Genomic DNA, 22,466 nt, shown 5'->3' with positions numbered 1-22,466 from the left:
GTCAATGCTAAACACAAGGACGGCTTGAAAGCTCCACGCCACCATCCCGGCACTCCTGTCTTTCAACATGTTAATCCTGCTTGTCAGTCTGGCTAATAAGGGATAATGCTAGAGCTAGTAAAGAATGACAACGAGGAACAACACCATCTAGGACAAAGATGCATGGCTATCCCTGATGAACAATTCTCAACTGTTATACATTCAGATTTAAAGGTTTGATGGATAAAGGATTGAAACCTAACGCATGTAAATCATTGCTGAGCACCAAAGGCCAGGTGCTTCCTGCGCACAGGAGAGACACAGAGCAGCTTCCAGAACTCACAGACACTGATGGATACTGGCTGGGACTCAGGGAGTTGCAGTCATCTGGTGGTTGTAAAAAGGTTTCTGCTGCACGTCTTTGTGGACTCCAGCTGTGAAACGCTTGCATTGCATGACACCAATACAAGAGCTGTACAGGCCTGCTAAAGGAATGATTTCACTTTAGAGCTGCGCTTCATGTGTGCTGTAGCGGCGCTGGTACACATCTGTGAAGGGGCAAGAAAGGGAGCGGTGCTCTGTAGAGTGTCATAGCAAAACTTTTAAAACCAAAAGAGGAATTAAGTTGTTTCTGTGGTTAGCTAGAAAGGCGTAATGGAAAGTAAGAAGTCAAGAAAACACCACTTACTTTTTATTTGATGGATAATAATAATGGCTGTTCAGATTGGGACATTCAGGTCAAGTGGCTACTATTAAGAGTGGGCTTTAGCATCAGTGGTGCGACAAAGGACTTGCATTAAGACCTTTGTAGCACTATGATTTACAAACTAAAGTCTTGAGAAGAAGGCATCATTCTGCCCAACATTTCCTATCAATGGCTCTTAACACATCCAAACTACCATCAAGATGATTTTAAAGAGACAACCATAATTTTAAACACTTATATCATTTTCATCCATCCATCCATCCTCTTCCGCTTATCCGAGGTCGGGTCGCGGGGGCAGCAGCTTAAGCAGAGAGGCCCAGACTTCCTTCTCCCCGGCCACTTCTTCTAGCTCTTCCAGGGGAATCCCGAGGCGTTCCCAGGCCAGCCGGGAGACATAGTCCCTCCAGCATGTTCTGGGTCTTCCCCGGGGCCTCCTCCCGGTGAAATGTGCCCGGAACACCTCACCAGGGAGGTGTCCAGGAGACATCCTGATCAGATGCCCGAGCCACCTCATCTGATTCCTCTCGATGCGGAGGAGCAGCGGCTCTACTCTGAGCCCCTCCCGGATGCCTGAGCTTCTCACCCTGTCTTTAAGGGAAAGCCCAGACACCCTGCAGAGGAAACTCATTTCAGCTGCTTGTATTCGCGGCCTTGTTCTTTCGGTCACTACCCATAGCTCATGACCATAGGTGAGGGTAGGAACGTAGATCAACTGGTAAATTGAGAGCTTTGCCTTACGGCTCAGCTCCTTTTTCACCACGACAGACCGATGCAGAGCCCGCATCACTGCGGATGCCGCACCAATCCGCCTGTCGATCTCACGCTCCATACTTCCCTCACTCGTGAACAAGACCCTGAAATACTTGAACTCCTCCACTTGGGGCAGAATCTCATTCCCAACCCTGAGAGGGCACCCCACCCTTTTCCAGCTGAGGACCATGGTCTCAGATTTGGAGGTGCTGATTCCCATCCCAGCTGCTTCACACTCAGCTGCGAACCGATCCAGAGAGAGCTGAAGATCACGGCCTGATGAAGCAAACAGGACATCATCTGCAAAAAGCAGTGACCCAATCCTGAACCCACCAAGCCAGACCCCCTCAATGCCCTGGCTGCGCCTAAAAATTGTGTCCATTAGAGTTATGAACAGAATTGGTGACAAAGGGATCCATGGCGGAGTCCAACTCTCACTAGAAATGGGTTTGACTTACTGCCGGCAATGCGGACCAAGCTCTGACACCGGTTGTACAGGGACTGAATGTGATGTAGCGGGTCCACAGCTCACGACAAAAGAGCCAGTTTTAAATAAATAATCATCACGCTCTCGGCTTAGCGAGGGGGCATAGTAGTGTGGCTGAAGCGGCTCCTGGGTGGATTCGGGCTGCAGACGTTTCTTACCTAAGTGCACAGGTGAGAGACGGTCCGCTCCGTAATTGTTCCCAGGAACTGTTGATTGCCACAGCTGCCATGTCCATTATAAAGAAAAGCCCGAGACAGTTAAGGAGGAAAAAAAAGAGAAAAGAAAGAACGAACGGGAGGTTGCAGGAGGAAAGTAGAAAGCAGTAAGCAGTGGGGACAGAGAGAGAAAGTCGCTGCGGGAGAGCGAGCGAGCGAGTGAAGGCGCGCAATGCAGCTGTGCAGGCAGCCTGGGTGTTTGGCCGACACCCGGGGAGTAGTAGTTGTGGTTGCTCCCGCAGAGTTTCTTTTTATGAAGGACGGGAGTGACCGGAAGTCGGATGACTCATTGGGTGAGGCTGCGGAAGGCAGTGGGAGTCAGGACTTGGGACGTGGTGTCCCCAGCATGAGAGCCTTGGTCGTTGGGGAATCCCAAGTCGCTGTCAGGAGGAGCCAACCAGAGTCAGGGATCGGTGAGGCAATCCTAACAGCTGAAACTGGCACAGATAAGGTCAGCTGCAAGTAGGGTGACTCCCCAATTGAGATGCCCAGACGGGGGAAGCAGGGGAGTCGCAGGTATTAAGGCACCGGGCTTCTTGTTGTTGGTTTTTAAAAGAATGCTTCCTACAGTATTTTAACCTCATTGTTTTTAAGAAGACTGTTTCTATTGTTTTTAACCTCCACATTTTCACTTGCTTTTATTGGATTATTTATTTATTGACTTTTGAAACACTGCACTCTTTATTTGAACACTGTTTTGTTGAATGTTTTTAAATAAAAGCACTTAAAACTTTTGCACCATCCCCTTGCTATGTTGTTGCCTCACTGCTTAGCTCATCTGTGACATTACCAACAGTCTTGGGTTAAAAGGGCTCTCAGAAGCTGCAAGGGAGCATGGAGCTGAACCTGCATCATCACACGAACAGCCCTTATCCGGGGGTCCGGTATCTTATACTCTCAGAGCACCCACCACAGGATTCCCAGAGGGACACAGTCGAACGCCTTTTTCAAGTCCACAAAACACATGTAGACTGGTTGAGCAAACTCCCTGCTCCTCCAGGACCCTGCTAAGGGTGTAGAGCTGGTCCACTCTTTTGCGACCAGGACAAAAACTACACTGTTCCTCCTGAATCCAAGGTTCGACTATCTGATGGACCCTCCTCTCCAGAAGGTTGAAGAACTTATACCATTTTTTATTTCATTGACAGGTATAAGCAAGAGTGAAAGGGAAGGTCTACAGGACGGTAGTGAGACCAGCTATGTTATATGGGTTGGAGACTGTGGCACTGACTAAAAAACAGGAGACAGAGCTGGAGGTGGCAGAGTTAAAGATGCTAAGATTTGCATTGTGTGTGACAAGGATGGATAGGAATAGAAATGAGTACATTAGAGGGTCAGCTCAAGTTGGACGGTTGGGAGACAAAGCTAGAGAGGCGAGATTGTGTTGGTTTGGACATGTGCAGAGGAGAGATGCTGGGTATATTGGGAGAAGGATGTTAAAGATAGAGCTGCCAGGGAAGAGGAAAAGAGGAAGGCTTAAGAGAAGGTTTATGGATGTGGTGAGAGAGGACATGCAGGTGATGGGTGTGACAGAGAAAGATGCAGAGGACAGAAAGATATGGAAAAAGATGATCTGCTGTGGCGACCCATAACAGGAGCAGCCGAAAGAAGAATATACTATTTTCATTTACAATCCAACTTTGTTAAACATGAATCATTTCATCTCACAGAAGTCTGGAAAGGAACTGGAAGTGTGCTTGAGTGGCTGCCGGCCCCATAGGATGAGAATACTGCACTGGAATATGCATGGGAACAAAGCAGAACTATGTATGCATACTTATGATAATAACCTGGGGGTTTGAAAAACAGGGAAATTAAATTGTCACTCTGACATCATCATCAGTAGCTGGCCTTTAAAAGGACCATTCGGCTGTTCAAAATATCTGCATGAGGTTTTCTGTGGCTCCACACCCTCTCAGCTGCCTCACCACAAACCTGCCACCAGCTTCAAATTGCTTACCTGAGGTAGACAGCAACACCATCTTCCACACTTTCCCAGCTCCATGAGTCAATTTAAAACCAAGACCCTACCCGAGTCTCACTCGTGGCCTCACGCTCAGGCCAATGGCCTGGACAACAGGGGAGTGGTCCTGCATAAATACTTCTCACAGGTGTTCTATCTAGTTTTTCTGCACCACTTAGCTGTCTCACCCTCTTCTTTAACTCCAGGTAACACAAGGCAGCCTAGAAGATGCTGAGGTAAGCGCTTGTTGGAGGCCACGCCATCTTTTGAACAGCTCCTTGTTCTTCTTTTTGCTGAAGATAGTTCTTTATGCCTTGTGCACATGTCATGCTGCAGAACTGGGTTAGGACAGATGAAACACCTCCTGATGGTATTGTGTGATGGATGAGAATCTGACTGTACATCTCAGCACTGGGGATTCCTTTAATTCTCCCAGACAACCATCTTGTAAGAGACCTGAGTTTGAAGTAGCACCCACAGCTCTCAGTTTCTGGCCCTCAACTTTGTGCCTATTTAGAAGAGCTTGGCCAGCACATCAAAAATGCCTGTCTGTTCTCAAATATCTGCTTGGCAGAGACTTTGCTGATGCAGGATGGCCATCTTTTTGTCTTGTTACTTTGCTTACTCTTGCTGTGGTGTTAGAATTGATGATTTGAAAATTAAACTGTTACATCTCCCACAGATTCAACTTTCAATCTGGTTGTCCTTCATCCAGTTTGAACCAAATTAGTTAAGTGGAACAGAAATGGGTGTAGAAGGAATCAATCAAATGATTATGTCACTGATCTTTAGTAGTTGCTTACATTCTTTGTTTAATTGTGCACTGGTCTATATACCTATAAAGTATCAAGGTTTAATGTAAAAATCGTCCTTTCATTTAATGTTACTTTGTGTAATGGAATACAAAAATTCTACTGTTACATTTACTTTTTTGGAAAATGAATATTTCAAAATCAGTAATTTACTGTTTTCTATTGACACTAATGCAGAAGGCAAAAAATAAACATCTAAAATCAAATTTCAGTACCATACAGTTAGGTCCATAAATATTTGGACAGAGACAACGTTTTTCTAATTTTGGTTCTGTCCATTACCACAATGAATTTTAAATGAAACAACTCAGATGCAGTTGAAGTGCAGACTTTCAGCTTTAATTCAGTGGGTTGAACAAAACGATTGCATAAAAATGTGAGGCAACTAAAGCATTTTTTAACACAATCCCTTCATTTCAGGGGCTCAAAAGTAATTGGACAATTGACTCAAAGGCTATTTCATGGGCAGGTGTGAGCAAGTCCGTCGTTATGTCATTATCAATTAAGCAGATAAAAGGCCTGGAGCTGATTTGAGGTGTGGTGCTTGCATGTGGAAGATTTTGCTGTGAACAGACAACATGTGGTCAAAGGAGCTCTCCATGCAGGTGAAAGAAGCCATCCTTAAGCTGCAAAACAGAAGAAACCCATCCGAGAAATTGCTACAATATTACGAGTGGCAAAATCTACAGTTTGGTACATCCTGAGAAAGAAAGCAAGCACTGGTGAACTCAGCAACGCAAAAAGACCTGGACATCCACAGAAGACAACAGTGGTGGATGATCGCAGAATCATTTCCATGGTGAAGAGAAACCCCTTCACAACAGCCAACCAAGTGAACAACACTCCCAGGGGTAGGCGTATCGATATCCAAGTCTACCATAAAGAGAAGACTGCATGAAAGTAAATACAGAGGGTGCACTGCAAGGTGCAAGCCACTCATAAGCCTCAAGAATAGAAAGGCTAGATTGGACTTTGCTAAAGAACATCTAAAAAGCCAGCACAGTTCTGGAAAAACATTCTTTGGACAGATGAAACCAAGATCAACCTCTACCAGAATGATGGCAAGAAAAAAGTATGGAGAAGGCGTGGAACAGCTCATTATCCAAAGCATACCACATCATCTGTAAAACACGGTGGAGGCAGTGCAATGGCTTGGGCGTGCATGGCTGCCAGTGGCAGTGGGACACTAGTGTGTATTGATGATGTGACACAGGACAGAAGCAGCCAAATGAATTCTGAGGTGTTCAGAGACATACTGTCTGCTCAAATCCAGCTAAATGCAGTCAAATTGATTGGGTGGCGTTTCATGATACAGATGGACAATGACCCAAAACATACAGCCAAAGCAACCCAGGAGTTTATTAAAGCAAAGAAGTGGAAAATTCTTGAATGGCCAAGTCAGTCACCTGATCTTAACCCAATTGAGCATGCATTTCACTTGTTGAAGACTAAACTTCGGACAGAAAGGCCCACAAACAAACAGCAACTGAAAGCCGCTGCAGTAAAGGCCTGGCAGAGCATTAAAAAGGAGGAAACCCAACATCTGGTGATGTCCATGAGTTCAAGACTTCAGGCTGTCATTGCCAGCAAAGGGTTTTCAACCAAGTATTAGAAATGAACATTTTATTTCCAGTTATTTAATTTGTCCAATTACTTTTGAGCCCCTGAAATAAAGGGATTGTGTTAAAAAATACTTTAGTTGCCTCACATTTTATGCAATCTTTTTGTTCAACCCACTGAATCAAAGCTGAAAGTCTGCACTTCAACTGCATCTGAGTTGTTTTATTTAAAATTCATTGTGGAAATGGAAAGAACCAAAATTAAAAAAAAATTGCCTCTGTCCAAATATTTATGGACCTAACTGTATACACTTTCAGTTTGTGGAGGTGAAACACATTTTCTTACAAATATAAGTCAGAAAGAAGTGAGATGAGGTGCAGGTCAGCACCCATGACACACAAGTCTCACTTTAACTTTCAAATTGCTCAGATCTGTAATGCACACTGCCTTTCCCCAGCTGGGGTACTTCTGTTTTTCAGTTTCATCTCAAATGCTGCCTCCCCACCCTCTCCACGGGGACACCTCTGAAACGATGCTGTTGTATTTTATTAAATCTGAGATGAATTTAATTGAAGATTAAGTTTTCCTTTTCATTTACTTTTTCATAAAAGACCTTATACTTCTTTCTATGGCTTCTATAATAAATTATAATTAAAAAAGAACTTTCTATTAATTTAACTTTTGCAAGTCAGAACCCCGAATGAAACAGGTGGTACCAGAACTAGGACTGCAGAAATGGAGCAACAACAGCAGCAATATTATACTTAACAATATGTCTTCCACTTGGCAATTCTGAAGAAAGCTTACACCCCAGAACTCTAATACAAACTATAAAAATGCTATAGAAAATAATTCCCACAGATGACTCAGAGTGTTTGTTATTTAAGTTTGAACAAACAGCCAGAAGGAAGTGTGGGAATCAAGCTGACAGGGCTACAGTCCTTGCTATGTTGTTAACTGGAGAGGCACAGCAAGCTATATGGTGGCATGCAAAGGTTTGGGCACCCTTGTTTAAAATGTCTGAAACTGTGAATAATTAAGTGCGCAGAAGGACTGATCTCCAAATGGCATAAAGTTAAAGATTACACATTTCTTTAACATTTTAAACAAGATTACATTTTTATTTCCATCATTCACAGGTAAAAAACACCAAAAAAAAAAAAATGAAAAGGGAATGAAGCAAAATTTTGAGCTCCTGATATGGTCACGATTTAGTGACACCCCTTTTGGCAAGTATCACAGCTTGTAAATGTTTTTTTGTAGCCAGCTAGGAATCTTTCAGTTCTTACTTGGGGTATTTTCATCCATTTATCTTTTTTAGAAGGCTTCTAATTCTGCAAGATTCTTGGGCCGTCTTGCATCCACTGCTCTTTTCAGATCTATCCATAGATTTTCAATAATGTTTAGGTCAATGGACTGCGAGGGCCCCAAACCGTCAGCTTGTGCCTCTTGAAGTATTGCATTCTAAATTTTGAGGTGTGCTTTGGATCCTTATGTTGTTTTAGGTTCTGCTTTTTTATTGATGGTGTGATGTTTCCTTCCAGACTTTGCTGGTATTTATTTGAATCCATTCTTCCCCCTACAAATGACATGTTCCCTGTGCCACTGGCTGCAGCACAAGACCAAATCCTGATTGATCAACAGCATGCTTAATAGTTGGTGTTCTTTTCCTGGAATTTGGCCACTTTTTTTCTCCAAACATAACTTTGCACATTGTGGCCAAAAAGATGTATGTTGACTTCATCAGTGCACAGGACTCGTGTTCAGAATGCATCAGGCTTGTTTAGATGTTCATTTGTAAACTTCAGATGCAGAATTTTGTGGCTAGGACACAGGAAAGGTTTTCTTCTCCTGGCTCTACCATGATGTTCATATTTGTTCAGGTGGCCCTACACAGTAGTACAGTGCATCACCACTCCAGAGTCTGCTAAATGTTCCTGAAGGTCTTTTGGAGTCAAAAGGGTTTTTTTATTTGTCTTTCTAGCAATCCAATGAGCAGTTCTTTCAGAAAGTTTCTTGGTCTTCCAGACCTCAACTTGACCTCCACTGCTCCTGTTAACTGCCATTTTTTAATAACGTTACAAACTGAGGAAACAGCTACCTGAAAACGCTTTGCTATCTTCTTTGTAGCCTTCTTCTGCTTTGTAAGCATCAACAGTTTCATTTTTCAGAGTGCTAGGCAGCTCCTAAGAGGAGCCCATGGCTGCTGATTGTTGAGATAAGGTTTGGGAAGTCAGAGAATTTATCAGCTTTACAATTTACATCACTTGGGGTTTCCTAATGATGACTGTGAACAAGCAATATCCCTAATGAGCTAATGAAGGTCTGAGACCTCGGTAAATGTTATCTGAAACCTCACATACCTTGGGGTGTACAAACTTTTACATGGTGCTCCTTTCCTTTTTTCACTGTACAATTGTACAAAACAATACCCTAATCTTGCATAAAATGCTGAAAAGTATGCGTCATCTTTTACCTTTATGCCATTTATTGCTCAGCTCTTCTGCTCACTTAACTATTCACAGTAACATACACTTTAAGCAGAAGTGCCCAAGCATTTGCATGCCAGTATACATAGTGTTCCCTTTGACATGGTTAATGATTTTGATTTTTTGAAACAGCAGATTTTTCTTCATACATTTTTGAGTTCTTTGGCCATGGAGGCACAAATTTTGAACCAGGTGAATTCACCCTAAATATCCTGTTACATCTCTGGCTTAAGATTCAATGGATCTCTTTTAGATTTTGTGGCGTGATGACCCCATAGAACAAATGATAGAAAAGTTTGTCATAGACGCAATATAAAATGAAGACTGGAAAAAGCACAAGACACTTGGACAGAAACAGACCATCCCAGAATCAATTCAAGACCTGAACCATCCTTCCTTGTCCTCTAGCCTAAGGAGGTGCAGTTTATGCTTAATGTGAATGGACGCCAGAATCATGTCCTTAGAGTTCTGTACAAGCAGGACAGAGCCCCACTGCACTAGCAGCTCCTTCCTTCCAGAAGACTTTGAATCAGGCAAAATAATCCAGGTACAGGACTGATCATATTAAGGAAACAGAAGTTTAGAAAGCTTCTAAATGCCTTGGTGGCGCAATGTTTATGATGGTGATTGTAACTGTATTCAGACTTCAGACTTTACCTCAACAAAGGCTCTAACTGTAATAAAAGTGCACAGATTTTCTCATATTCACTAAAGAGAAGGGAGGAGAACATCACACTAGTAATTTGAGAACATCTCCATATGGCAGTGAGGGAAGGCACCAGGGAGTATTAAACAGTTGGTCGGGCCAGTAGATAGATATTTGACAGTTGTACAGAAGACCTCCTTCTGGCTGACACCATTTTGCTCTTTGAAAAGTAAAGACAGAATGTACTGCAGCATAATGTTTTTTGAGAATGGGGAAGTGGCAGGCTGACTTAGAGACCTTGCATAGGACTTTAGGTAATGTCAGTCCCACTAAACTGCTGCCCCTGCAGGAAAGGAAGGCCTACTCAGAACATAGGAAATAATTCAGTAGCATTGCTAATAGTGATGGCCTCAGAATTAAAATCCTATTGAGTCCCGAGTTGGGAAGGCAGTGGGAAGAAAGGGCCAGGGGCTTTACAGATCTAGTCCACCATATGACTGTGTGATGATAAATTTATACTACTTACTATTCAAGGTTTGAAAATTATTCATGAAGGCCCTTTCCGTTCAGCTATTTCGTTCAATGTTGGATGAGTGGCAGTTGTCTAAAATGTCCCAAGGCACCTGCATGCTGTTATGTCAAGGGGACAAAAGTCCTTAAGGGGACAAAACAGGCTTCTTACTTTCATGCATTAAGGCCATGAGTTTCATGATTCTTCTGCCAATTAGAAACAGGTCTCCAGGCCAACTCCTGGAATGCCCTTTCAGTTCTTTTGCATTATAATTACCCATCTAATATACAAGAATTTAAAAAACTGACTGCAGTGGAGCTTGAAAATTAGTGACTCCTAGAGAATTTTCCACATTCCTGCATTAATATGACTTAAAACATCACCAGATTTTCACACAAGGCCTAAACGTAGATATGGAGAACCCAGCTAAACAAATGAGACAATAATATCACACCTGGTCATTTATTTATTGAGGAATATCACCCAGTATTACATATCTGTGATTGGCTAAAGTATGTGAACCTTTGCTTTTAGTATTTGATGTGACCTCCTTTTGCAGTAATAACTGCAACTAAACATGTCCAGTAAGTTGTAATCAGTCCTTCACATTGTCTTGGAGGGATTAAAGCCCATTCCTCCGTACAGAATTGCCTCAACTCAAGGATGTTGCTGGGTTTTCTCAAACCAACTGCACACTTCAAGTCCTTCCACATCAGTTCTATTGTGTTAAGACTATTGCTGCGTGACCCAGTTTCTCTTGAGTTGTAGTCTGTGGACAGATGTCGTGACATTTTCCTTTAGACTTCAGTGGTATAATTCAGAATTCATTTTTGTGTCCACAATGGCAAGTGGTCCTGGCCCAGCCACAGTCCAACATGCCCAGAGCATGATAACTACAGCCACCATGTTTCACAGATGGGATGAGCTTCTCATGCTGGAATGCAGTGCTTTTCTTTCTCCAAACACAACACTTCTCATTTGAACGAAAAAGTTCTATTTTGGTCTCATCTGTCCATAAAACATTATTCCATCAGCTTTCAGGCTTGTCCACATTGTGTGCAGCAAACTGTAGATGGGAAGCAATGTTTTTTTTTGAAAAGTAGTGATTCCTCTTTTGCAACCCTGACATGTACACCACTATTGTTCAGTGTTCTCCGGATGGTGGACTCATGAACCTTCACATTAACCAATTTGACAGAGGCTACCCTTAGTTCTTTTGAGACCTCATGGACAATCCCATGCCTTGCCCTTGGAGTAATCTTTGTTGGTTGACGACTCCAGGGGACAGCAACAGTAGGCTTAAACTTCCTCCAGTTATACGCAAACTGACTGACTGTATAGTGGTGCAATTCAGACTCTTCAGAGATGGTTTTGTGGCCTTTCCCAGCATGATGAACATCAATAATTCTTTTTCTGAGGTCCTCTGAAGTGCCCTTTGTCCATGGCATGATGCACTGATACTGCACAAACATGTTGATAGGGCCCTGATCTTTTAATTAAAACAAGGAGCCCATTCAAACCTGATTGACCACACCAGACTCTAATCCCATCTTTAAATTACACATACTTTGGCCAATCACAGATATGTAATACTGGGTGATTTTCCTCAATAAATAACTGACCAAGTGTGATATTTTTGTCTCTTTTGTTTAGCTGGGTTCTCCTTATCTACTTTTAGAACTTGTTTGAAAATCCAATGATGTTTTAAGTCATATATAGGAATATGGAAAGTTCTGAAGGGTTTGCTAACTTTCAAGCTCCACTGCAAATATTTTTTTGTCTCTTGAAGAAGCTGCTAGAGTCTTATTTGTGTGCTACAATATTCAGATCACACCTAAAGACTAAAAGTTCTCCTTTTCTGTCTGTCAGTGTAGATCTGTTTATTAAATAATCCATTCTTTTAAAATCCACTCTACCACAGTAGGTCTCTTAATTCTAACCCAGCTTCATTGTTTATTAGCATTTATAGCCACTTGTGTCCCACGTACAGCAAGTCCAGAAAAAGCACAGGTTCCTCCCAAAGCCTCAGCATTTTCCTGGGATTTAAGTAGACATGTTTCTTTGTTAGTGCAGTCAAATGTGTTTCGTCATGGTGCTTTGTACTGTTTTCTTACTTCTTTGTGATGGAGGATGGTGTATGCTGTATATTTTTCACACACGAGAGAAAAGCCTGTCTCAGGATGTAACATAACAGTAAAAGCAGAATGAGCTGACATTTATACAAAAAGGTAATGAACCTGTAATTTCTCATCCAGACCAGTCCACAACAATGCCCAGATCCTCCTGCCACGCAAAAATAAACTCAACCAGTGACATCTAGCGGGGATGCTGATGCTCCAGAGCAGAGATAGGGATAGTGGCCTATTCAGACAAAGGAAAAAGAGACAAAAATCTCTACTGCCAACATAAAATGGAGTGATTGGAAAAACAACAGCGGTGTCACTAAAGAAACAACGGGCAAGCGATATGTGCAACAATTGTTAAAGTCATGTGACTTAGCATAAATGTCTGGCACCACGTGTCATTGTAATTAACAAAATCAGCAAGTAACAGGTCTATAACATTATGTCTTTCACCATTTTTAGAAATGATTAAAGGGTACCTTAATCATGGGATGTAATTATTAGATGCAACACAACTATATGTTTGTAGTCAGCATTGGCATGAGAATATTTGGACAAGTTCATTAGAAATGAAGAAAAAGGATCTCTTACTCAACATCTCACAAAAGGAGTGGAAGGTAGCAATGTACAGAATTCACTCAAGCTCCACATGCGCAAAAGCATACAATTATTCAACTTAAGATCTTTTAATTGAGCACATCTCTTTCATTTAAAATTGACCAAAATGTTTCCAGGGCAAGATCCAACCTGTGAACATTGCAATCGAGCTCCAGCCTCATGTTCTGGACCTGCACCAAATTAACATTATTCTGGACCAAAATCTTTTTTTTTTTTTTTATTTTATTATTTTTATTGCATTCCATACAAATCAATCAAGTTTTACATAAAGAAAATTTGAGTTAAGAACAAATCTTTGAATGCCTATCAGACAGCCTTGGTGTCACAATCCCTCCTAACCCATTAACAGCTGTGTTTGGTGTTCTTCCAGATGGGCTTAAAGTGGAGAAGGACAAACAAACTGCAATTGCCTTTACTATACTATTAGCATGTAGACTTATCTTTCTCAACTGGAAGAATCCTAACTCTCATATTCTAAGTCAGTGGGTAACTGATGTTATATACTGTTTGAAACAGGAAAAAATAAAATTCTCACTTAGAGGATCTGTGCAAACCTTTTTTTTAAAACCTGGCAGGATCTAATCAATAACATTTTAGAATATGCACTTAAAATGGTGAAAAGGATTTTCTCCAATTTTTTTTTCCTTCTGCTCTTAAAGTTTTACTTTGGTTATTGGCCTTCCTCTCTTTCTCATGGGTGGAGGTTGATTTGAATTTAGGTTTGTCAAGTTTGACTGGACTGTATAGAATGTTCAATAAAAAAAAAAAAAGGAAGAAAAAACACCTACCATCCACATAATACTGCGATTTTGCGAAGTTGACAAACGTTTCTCCACGGGATGACATCAGTTTCGTTGCCTGCTTCTTGTCAGAGCTGGGCAGTCTGACACCCTGGCACAGGATACTCAGATTTGAAAACATTGGCATGAAGAAATCGGGTAGAGAGCAGTTATACACACGGGGGTTGTACAGCAAAAGTTGCTCAGCTGCAAAAATGAAAAAGCATCAAAAAAGCTGAAGTCCCCTTTCATCAACACTCAAGAACATCCGTGGGCTTCACACGAGTCTCACCTATGCTGACAAACTGGGAGCCCCTGTAAGTCACACACAGAGCCGTCTGTCCATTTCGCTTCCCAGTTGGAGGCCAACCATATCCTCTTTCTGGAAAAGGAGGAAAGCGAGGAACACTGTGGCTGAGCCAGAAGCCCTGCTCCATATCAAAGTGCACAACCCCTAAAGTAAAAGAGAAAGGTTTTAGCTTCACTTTTGCTCCATCGCATATCAATGTGAAAGAATTAACACCAGGCCACTGCAAGAGGGTCAGTATCAAAGGCTTCAGCAGGCTAAAATTATGAAAGACTTGTTTAGTGGCAAATGATACCAGATGAAAGGCTTGACAATTACTGATGTTATAGCAAAGAATAATTGAATAAATCTAAACATGTGATTGTTTTTCTGTGGTTCAAATCAGCTGAACTCAAGCACTGAGCAAGCCCACAATATTCCCAGTGGCTTTTTGCTCTGTATAAATGTTCCTATATTTGGTAATATTAGATCACATAAATGGGATAAGATGATGCAATAATGATTAGAAAAGAAATCATCAAAGTAGATGTATGGGAGTTCAAATATGGCAAAAATAACATTTTGTAATGAGTGGAGTGCAGCGTTTACGCATGCACCATTAAGTAATTACACTGCACAACAAAGTTTTTGCTTCTTGAATACTGTTGGGTGTTTCTTACAGATTTTTGGGTGTTCATCACGAATATCACATCAAAATCATGTACTGTTTCAGTTTTTTCATGGTTTTTTCTTATATTTGTATCCAAACATTTTCGCTCCTGTAAGTGACTTATCAACAACGGTTTGTGCAGCCTGGGCATGTCCAGGCATGGAATCAGGCCATGTTGGAAGCTGTTCTGTGGAAGTTGACATCCTGGGCAGGTCTGAATGAGCTTGATGCTGTCTCAGCATGCTGTAAAGGTGGCCTGCATACACCGATCCTGCACATTTGGTTTATATAGATAGTCGGTGTGTATGTATAGTATCAGTATAGTAAAGTATAGTATCTGTAGTAATATAACAGTAAGTAAGCTTGATGCTAAAGACGTTTTGGTGTCAGGCGATATGTCTCGTCAATGTCGTAACAGCCGTGATACATTCTGCTATATCTGTGACGAATGTACACTTGTGCTTTAGAGACGTTGGATGACTGCTCTTGCGAAGAAAGCTTATCATCTGTATTTCAGCGCAAAATTGGTGATCAAGACAAGGAACGGGCACCTGACATTTGCGGTGTGACATGTGCTGTCAGTCTGAGAGTCTGGCTCATAGGCATGTGAAAGACACCGTTTGCTGTTCCGATGATATGGCAAGAATAGAAAGACCATGGCTTCTCTTCCAAAAACAAGAAGTCAATTGCATATCCTAATCTGCCTTCAGCAATGAGACCCGTGCCACATGACAACAGTCTTCAAATTTCAAAACCACCAGAGGACTGGACCTTAGACGAACCAGATGAAGAAACTGCAATGACAGTGACACTGACCCGGATTTTGAACCGTGCTCATCAGGCAATCCACATCTGATAACACAGTCCGAATTGAACGATTTGGTCAGAGATTTTGGTCTGTCAAAAACAAAAGCCGAGCTGCTGGGCTTGAGACTGCAGGAATTGTGTTTGCTGTCACCAGGTACAAAACTTTCTGTGTTTTGAGGCAAACATCATGCTATAACCTAATTTTTTGTACAAGTCGACAGTCTGTTTCTGTTGTGACATTGAAGAATTGTTCTCAGCCTTGGGTTGTGATCACATGAGAATATGGAACTGTTGCTGAAGCACGTCCAGTATAGCAGGTACAACTGGAATATCTGTGGAGATCTTAAAGTCGTTGCTAGGACTGCACCTCAGCTATACAAAGTACTGTTGTTTCATTTGTGAATGGGACAGCCATGCCAAAGAGTCGCACTTTTCTTGACAGAACTGGCCATTCCGTAAAAACTTAGTTCCAGGCCAGAAAAACGTGGCACATGAATCGCTTGTCAACCCGGCAAAGATATTTTTGCCTCCTCTTCACATAAAACTTCGTGAAATTTCGTGAAAGCACTAAACAAGGAAGGTGAACGTTTTCGTTGTATAAGACAGATGTTCCCAAGAATATCTGACGCCAAGATCAAAGAGGGTATTTTTGTTGGCCCCCAGATCAGACATGTTATGAGTGACAATCGGTTTGAAGATCTGTTAGTTGGGCCAGAAAAAATTGCCTGGAAAGCCTTCAAAGACGTTGTTGACAATTTCTGGCCAATTACAGAGCCCCAAACTACATTCAGCTGGTAGACAAACTACTCAAAGCATAAAAGACAATGAAGTGCAACATATCACTCAAGATTAATTTCCTCCACTCACACTTGGACTTCTTCCCCGCAAATCTCAGTGCTGTCAGCGACGAACATGATAAAAGGTTTCACCAGGACATTGCTACGATGGAGAAACGATACCAGGGCAACTGGAATCCATCAATACTTGCCAGCAACTGGAATCCATCAATGCTTGCTGACTACTGTTGGACACTGCAACGTGATGCACCAGACATTGAATACAAAAGAAAATCTGGAGCAAAACTCTTTTAATTCTGTTGAATTTAATAGCTTATGTGAAACATAAATGTGAGTAAATATGTTATTGTCAGTAAATATATAAATGTCAGTGTCTCCAGTTCCTACATGATGCAGTAAAACCAAAATTATATTTATGCATACCCAAGTAGGTACCTGTCACAATCAGCAAAAACTTTTTAGGAAGCAAGACTTTTCAAACAAAATTGTTGTGCCGTGTTATTAACACTACCTAAAGCACTTTAGCCTTTTAGTGACTGAATAACCCCTCGCCATGCTGAACTGTAACAGATTTTACAATTTTTCAGAGAGTCATCTACAGATTAAAAAAGAAAAGAAACTGGCCCAGATACCATCTTAAAAACTTGCTAGATTGTAAGAAACATGAGATGAAAGCGCACAGGACTTCATTTTTAAATTTTTATAGCAGGCCTCTTTAGTGTAACGTCTATTAGGAAAACATGGAATACGCTTACAGTTCTCAGGGTTTGCAGGGCATCTATTGCTGAAGTTTATAAACACTATAAATATTTTTCCTTTAAAATTAAGAGCTTGTCAGAGAACATTTTTAAAGCACTTCTCATTTTCAGGATAATTTAATCTTATTACAGATCTGCTGCATTTTTTTACAAAGAGCAGAAGGAGATTTTTATTCTGTTAGCCAACAATGCCACCTTCTTCAACATTCATCAAACATATTCAAGTGATTCATGTAGGTGTACTATAGTACGTAATTAAAAAGAAAGGGTTACAATTCAATGATTTTAGACTAATATTTTGTGGTAGGTCAACTAGGGACAAACGCAGTTATTAGCGTGTTTGAAAATGTATTCTACTTAAAAAAGCAGTCTGCCATTCTCATTCAAATAAAGTCTAACATCCCAAAAATCTCCTGCTTCAATTTTAATTAACTGAGGTGGCCATCATCCAGAGAAGAAGTGCCAAAAGTAGCATTTGCTGCAAATTCTAGTTATAAAGTGCATGCTGAATATAATCAGCAGCATTGATGCATACGTTTAATCTTCCTTGTTCATTTCTAGAGAAACACCATACATTTTTCTATGCCACATCCTTCTGTACACAGTATTTATAAATCAGCTTAACAGTTACTTTTTGTGTTAAGCATTACAAGCCTAAAACACTGTTTGAAATAAACGGATGCCAGGGTGGAATTGAAAGTGAGTGGCATGGTGGTGCAGCGTCTCCTCCTCCTCCTCCTTCTTCTCCTCCCAAGCTGTTGTCACTTTGGTTTAATCACCATATTGCATGTCTTAGTTTGCCCAGTGCAGGTTCTCTCTCTGGGTACTCCCGGTTCTCCATGCGTACAAAATATGTGCTTGTTAGGAGAATTTATATGTATAGCCTCCATGGGTGAGTATGTGTGTGTGTGTGTATAAGTGACTGTGCCCTGTGATGAGGTGCTGTTCTGTCCAGTACAGGTTCCCGATATCTCCACCCTTTTGCTTATTCCCACAGGATCAGGAAACGAATAATCGGACAAAATGAAAAGTCAGCATACACTATTTCTAAATATCTTCATAAAATATTCTGAGCATTTAAGATCACACTAAAATATATGTTTAAAGTTTAGGGCTAGGGTATCTTTTTCTCCTCAGGACTTTATAGGTGTTTTCGGTGTTCGCAGCTCTCTACCCTCAATCCCAGATTGGGCCAGGATAGGTGAAGGTGCGACTCTGGGCCACTCTAGGAGTTGAACTGAATATGTGAACATATATTTGGACCACACAATTGTTTTCTTTTTGTTGAAAAAACTAATATATATATATATATATATATATATATATATATATATATATATATATATATATATATATCTGAGAACTGAGAAATTGCCACTACCTTCATAATATGACAAGGCCTTGTGAAAAAACGTATTATTGATAAAGTGGAGCTCGGGTCAAAGTTAAAGAAAAACAAGTTTTTGCAGTATTATTAGACAAGTACATTTGAGCAGTGATTTGCAGAGTAATGAGAAAAGAAGGTCAAGTTCTTCTTTGAGAGCTTATGTGCTTATTCTCTGTCAACAGTAGCATTTGGGAATGCTTGAGAACTTTGTCCTTTAACTCGCCCTTTGACAGGACCAATCAGAAGCACTCGTAGGTGACACTGACCTGAGTATCGGCAACATTTTGCAATCACAATCTTTCTTTGCCGTCCACACAGCAACAAAATGAACATGGGCTGTAATAGAAATGAACAGATAGCTACTGCTGCATCACTTAATCCATGTTTTATGGTAAAGAACAAAATTAAATTTTGGCTGTAGCACCTAATCATAGTTACTGATATGAACAAACTTTAAGAGAATATGCAAACTCCTAGCTGAACTGAGGACATACAGCTGTATCCTCTGCCTCTCCAACCACTATTACATTAATATAATGATATATATATATGATATAGCTCTGATTGGAGCTGCAGCCTTTCCTGGCAGGAACTGGGAAAACCAGCAGCAACAACCCGTCATAAACAGGACACCAGTATACACACTTATACTGAATAACAACAGGCCAGTGCAAGAGTGCAGGGAGAACATGAACCCCTCCACAGAGGAGTTAGGTGGTCACTGTCAGCACCAGGGTGTTTAGATGACTGGCAGGCAAGCCTGTCATTCTTGGTGCCTTCTTTACTTTATATTTCTTACTCTGATATGATTGTTTAAGACAGCACTAAAAACAAAAGCTATTAAGACTGATTGACTAGGGGGAAAAAAAAGATTTGTGTAGGGACAGACAAACAGTCAGATAGATAGATAGATAGATAGATAGATAGATAGATAGATAGATAGATAGATAGATAGATAGATAGATAGATAGATAGATAGATAGATAGATAGATAGATAGATAGATAGATAGATAGATAGAGATCCATCAGTTATATGAGAAGATTCAATGAAACGTAAGCAAACCATTCTGGTTAAGTGACATACCTTTAGTATGGCCGTGATTCTTTTTGTAGTCCAGCAATGGAGGATCATCATTATATAGCAAGTATGCAGACGTGTTCGACTGTTTTAAAGAAAATTAAAAACAACACCATCATTGATTGGTAGCTTTCACTCCCCACCGCTCCTTTTCATACGTGTATGTTTTATCTGTCCATCTATTTTCACTTTCTACCCTGCTTATCAAGTTCAGTGATGTTTAATGTCAGGCTGTGAGTTGGGAACCAACAAGGCACCAGTGCACCATTGCAGGGGCACAAACAGTCATTATCTAGGCCTCTGCTAACCTGCACATGTTATGGATGAAGGAGGAGAAAAAACCTCACACAGACACGAAGGGTGCAATGCAGTCACCAGTCCAAAATGTCAAACCTGCACTCTCATTTAGAGCACTCAAAATCTTTTCAGTAAGTAACGTTTGCTTCTGTGTAGTTTTGCACAGCTATCTGTGATTTCAATGCATTGACTAAAATGAGTCTTCCTAAAAAATGAACATATATACCATTAATATAGTCACAGAAACAATATCTGTAGGCAATAGGCAATCAGTATTAACATTAAATATAGGACTATACAGAGGATTTCTGTCTCTTATCACTGCAATTGAGGAGATGCTCATTAATTTTCGTTTTACTAAATACACGGAGAAGGTTGCCAGCTTGACTGTTAGACTGACGCAGGAGTGTCACAGTGGGCTTGGACTATTTCCAGTGGGCACCTGCTTCAGTAATGGAAGTAGTATGGAAATGGGGGGGTGAAGAGTAAATCAGGTAAGCACATCTGCATTTTCTGTAAGTCCTGGATTTTAATACATTGTTATTTAACATGGCGCCAGAGAGAGGCGATGTGCTGCATGTTGATCGAACATGCAAGTACAAATTTCACTAAACTCTCCACTCTTGACAATATTAAAATTACTAAAACTGCTAGAATTTTTTTATATATAGTTTTAAAATATAACAAGTTTGCTTACAAGGTTAGTTCCACCTTTTTATAGCTGATTATTAACTTAAACTCTTCTTTTATGTTTTAATAAAGTTGGATTCTTACATCTATATATATATATATATATGACAGAACATGCTATTCACAGATCTGATGAATACAATTCAGAGTCAAAAGGGGCGAGAGACCATCTGGGCAGGATGCACCACAAGCAGGATGGGGTGCCAGTCTCAAGTACACTGTGCCAAGTTAGGAAGAAAACTCATGCAGGCACGAGAAGAACATGTAAATGACACACAGACAACAATCAGATGTGGGTTCTAAATCCAGGAACTATGAGGTGTAGTTTATATATTCAAATTAGGTACTGAAGATTATTAAAAGTTACATAATGTAACATTCTGAGTAGTGGGATAGAGTCAAACAAGGCAGCCCTTAGCATGAGGCCGGAAACAGTCCTGGTCAGGATGCCACTGAGGCATATGCACCCACACTGACCCGAGGCCAATTTTAATTTGCCTGTCTTCATAACATACAGTGCATCCGGAAAGTATTCATAGCGCATCACTTTTTCCACATTTTGTTATGTTACAGCCTTATCCCAAAATGGATTAAATTCATTTTTTCCTCAGAATTCTACACACAACACCCCATAATGACAATGTGAAAAAAGTTTACTTGAGATTTTTGCAAATTTATTAAAAATAAAAAACTGAGAAAGCACATGTACATACATAAGTATTCACAGCCTTTGCCATGAAGCTCAAAATTGAGCTCAGGTGCATCCTGTTTCCCCTGATCATCCTTGAGATGTTTCTGCAGCTTAATTGGAGTCCACCTGTGGTAAATTCAGTTGATTGGACATGATTTGGAAAGGCACACACCTGTCTATAGAAGGTCCCACAGTTGACAGTTCATGTCAGAGCACAAACCAAGCATGAAGTCAAAGGAATTGTCTGTAGACCTCCGAGACAGGATTGTCTCGAGGCACAAATCTGGGGAAGGTTACAGAAAATTTCTGCTGCTTTGAAGGTCTCAATGAGCACAGTGGCCTCCATCATCCATAAGTGGAAGAAGTTCGAAACCACCAGGACTCCTCCTAGAGCTGGCCTGCCATCTAAACTGAGCGATCGGGGGAGAAGGGCCTTAGTCAGGGAGGTGACCAAGAACCCGATGGTCACTCTGTCAGAGCTCCAGAGGTCCTCTGTAGAGAGAGAGAGAACCTTCCAGAAGGACAACCATCTCTGCAGCAATCCACCAATCAGGCCTGTATGGTAGAGTGGCCAGACAGAAGCCACTCCTTAGTAAAAGGCACATGGCAGCCCGCCTGGAGTTTGCCAAAAGGCACCTGAAGGACTCTCAGACCATGAGAAACAAAATTCTCTGGTCTGATGAGACAAAGATTGAACTCTTTGGTGTGAATGCCAGGCGACACGTTTGGAAGAAACCAGGCACCGCTCATCACCAGGCCAATACCATCCCTACAGTGAAGCATGGTGGTGGCAGCATCATGCTGTGGGGATGTTTTTCAGCGGCAGGAACTGGGAGACTAGTCAGGATAAAGGGAAAGATGACTGCAGCAATGTACAGAGACATCCTGGATGAAAACCTGCTCCAGAGCGCTCTTGACCTCAGACTGGGGCGACGGTTCATCTTTCAGCAGGACAACGACCCTAAGCACACAGCCAAGATATCAAAGGAGTGGCTTCAGGACAACTCTGTGAATGTCCTTGAGTGGCCCAGCCAGAGCCCAGACTTGAATCCGATTGAACATCTCTGGAGAGATCTTAAAATGGCTGTGCACCGACGCTTCCCATCCAACCTGATGGAGCTTGAGAGGTGCTGCAAAGAGGAATGGGCGAAACTGGCCAAGGATAGGTGTGCCAAGCTTGTGGCATCATATTCGAAAAGACTTGAGGCTGTAATTGCTGCCAAAGGTGCATCGACAAAGTATTGAGCAAAGGCTGTGAATACTTATGTACATGTGATTTCTCAGTTTTTATTTTTAATAAATTTGCAAAACCTCAAGTAAACTTTGTGTAGAATTCTGAGGAAAAAAATAATCCATTTTGGAATAA

At 41.2% G+C, this 22,466-nt stretch overlaps 1 protein-coding gene across 1 annotated transcript in view; it reads right to left on the bottom strand.

Moving 5' to 3' along the window:
• The window catches only part of dnase2b (deoxyribonuclease II beta), a 41,221-nt gene that overhangs the window by 6,000 nt on the left and 12,755 nt on the right, over nucleotides 1-22,466 (bottom strand). Inside the window, exons 3-5 of the mRNA XM_039734644.1 lie at nucleotides 19,429-19,507; nucleotides 13,931-14,092; nucleotides 13,648-13,845 (exon numbers count right to left, since the gene is read on the bottom strand). Of these exons, the coding sequence (XP_039590578.1) occupies nucleotides 13,648-13,845; nucleotides 13,931-14,092; nucleotides 19,429-19,507 (439 nt within the window). The remainder of the gene's footprint in view (nucleotides 1-13,647; nucleotides 13,846-13,930; nucleotides 14,093-19,428; nucleotides 19,508-22,466) is intronic.

The sequence above is a fragment of the Polypterus senegalus genome, chromosome 14 (genome assembly GCF_016835505.1).
Source record: "Polypterus senegalus isolate Bchr_013 chromosome 14, ASM1683550v1, whole genome shotgun sequence".
Taxonomy (NCBI): Eukaryota; Metazoa; Chordata; class Cladistia; order Polypteriformes; family Polypteridae; genus Polypterus; species Polypterus senegalus.
Note: the sequence above shows the minus strand (reverse complement) of the source record. Positions and strands in the feature narration are given on the sequence as shown.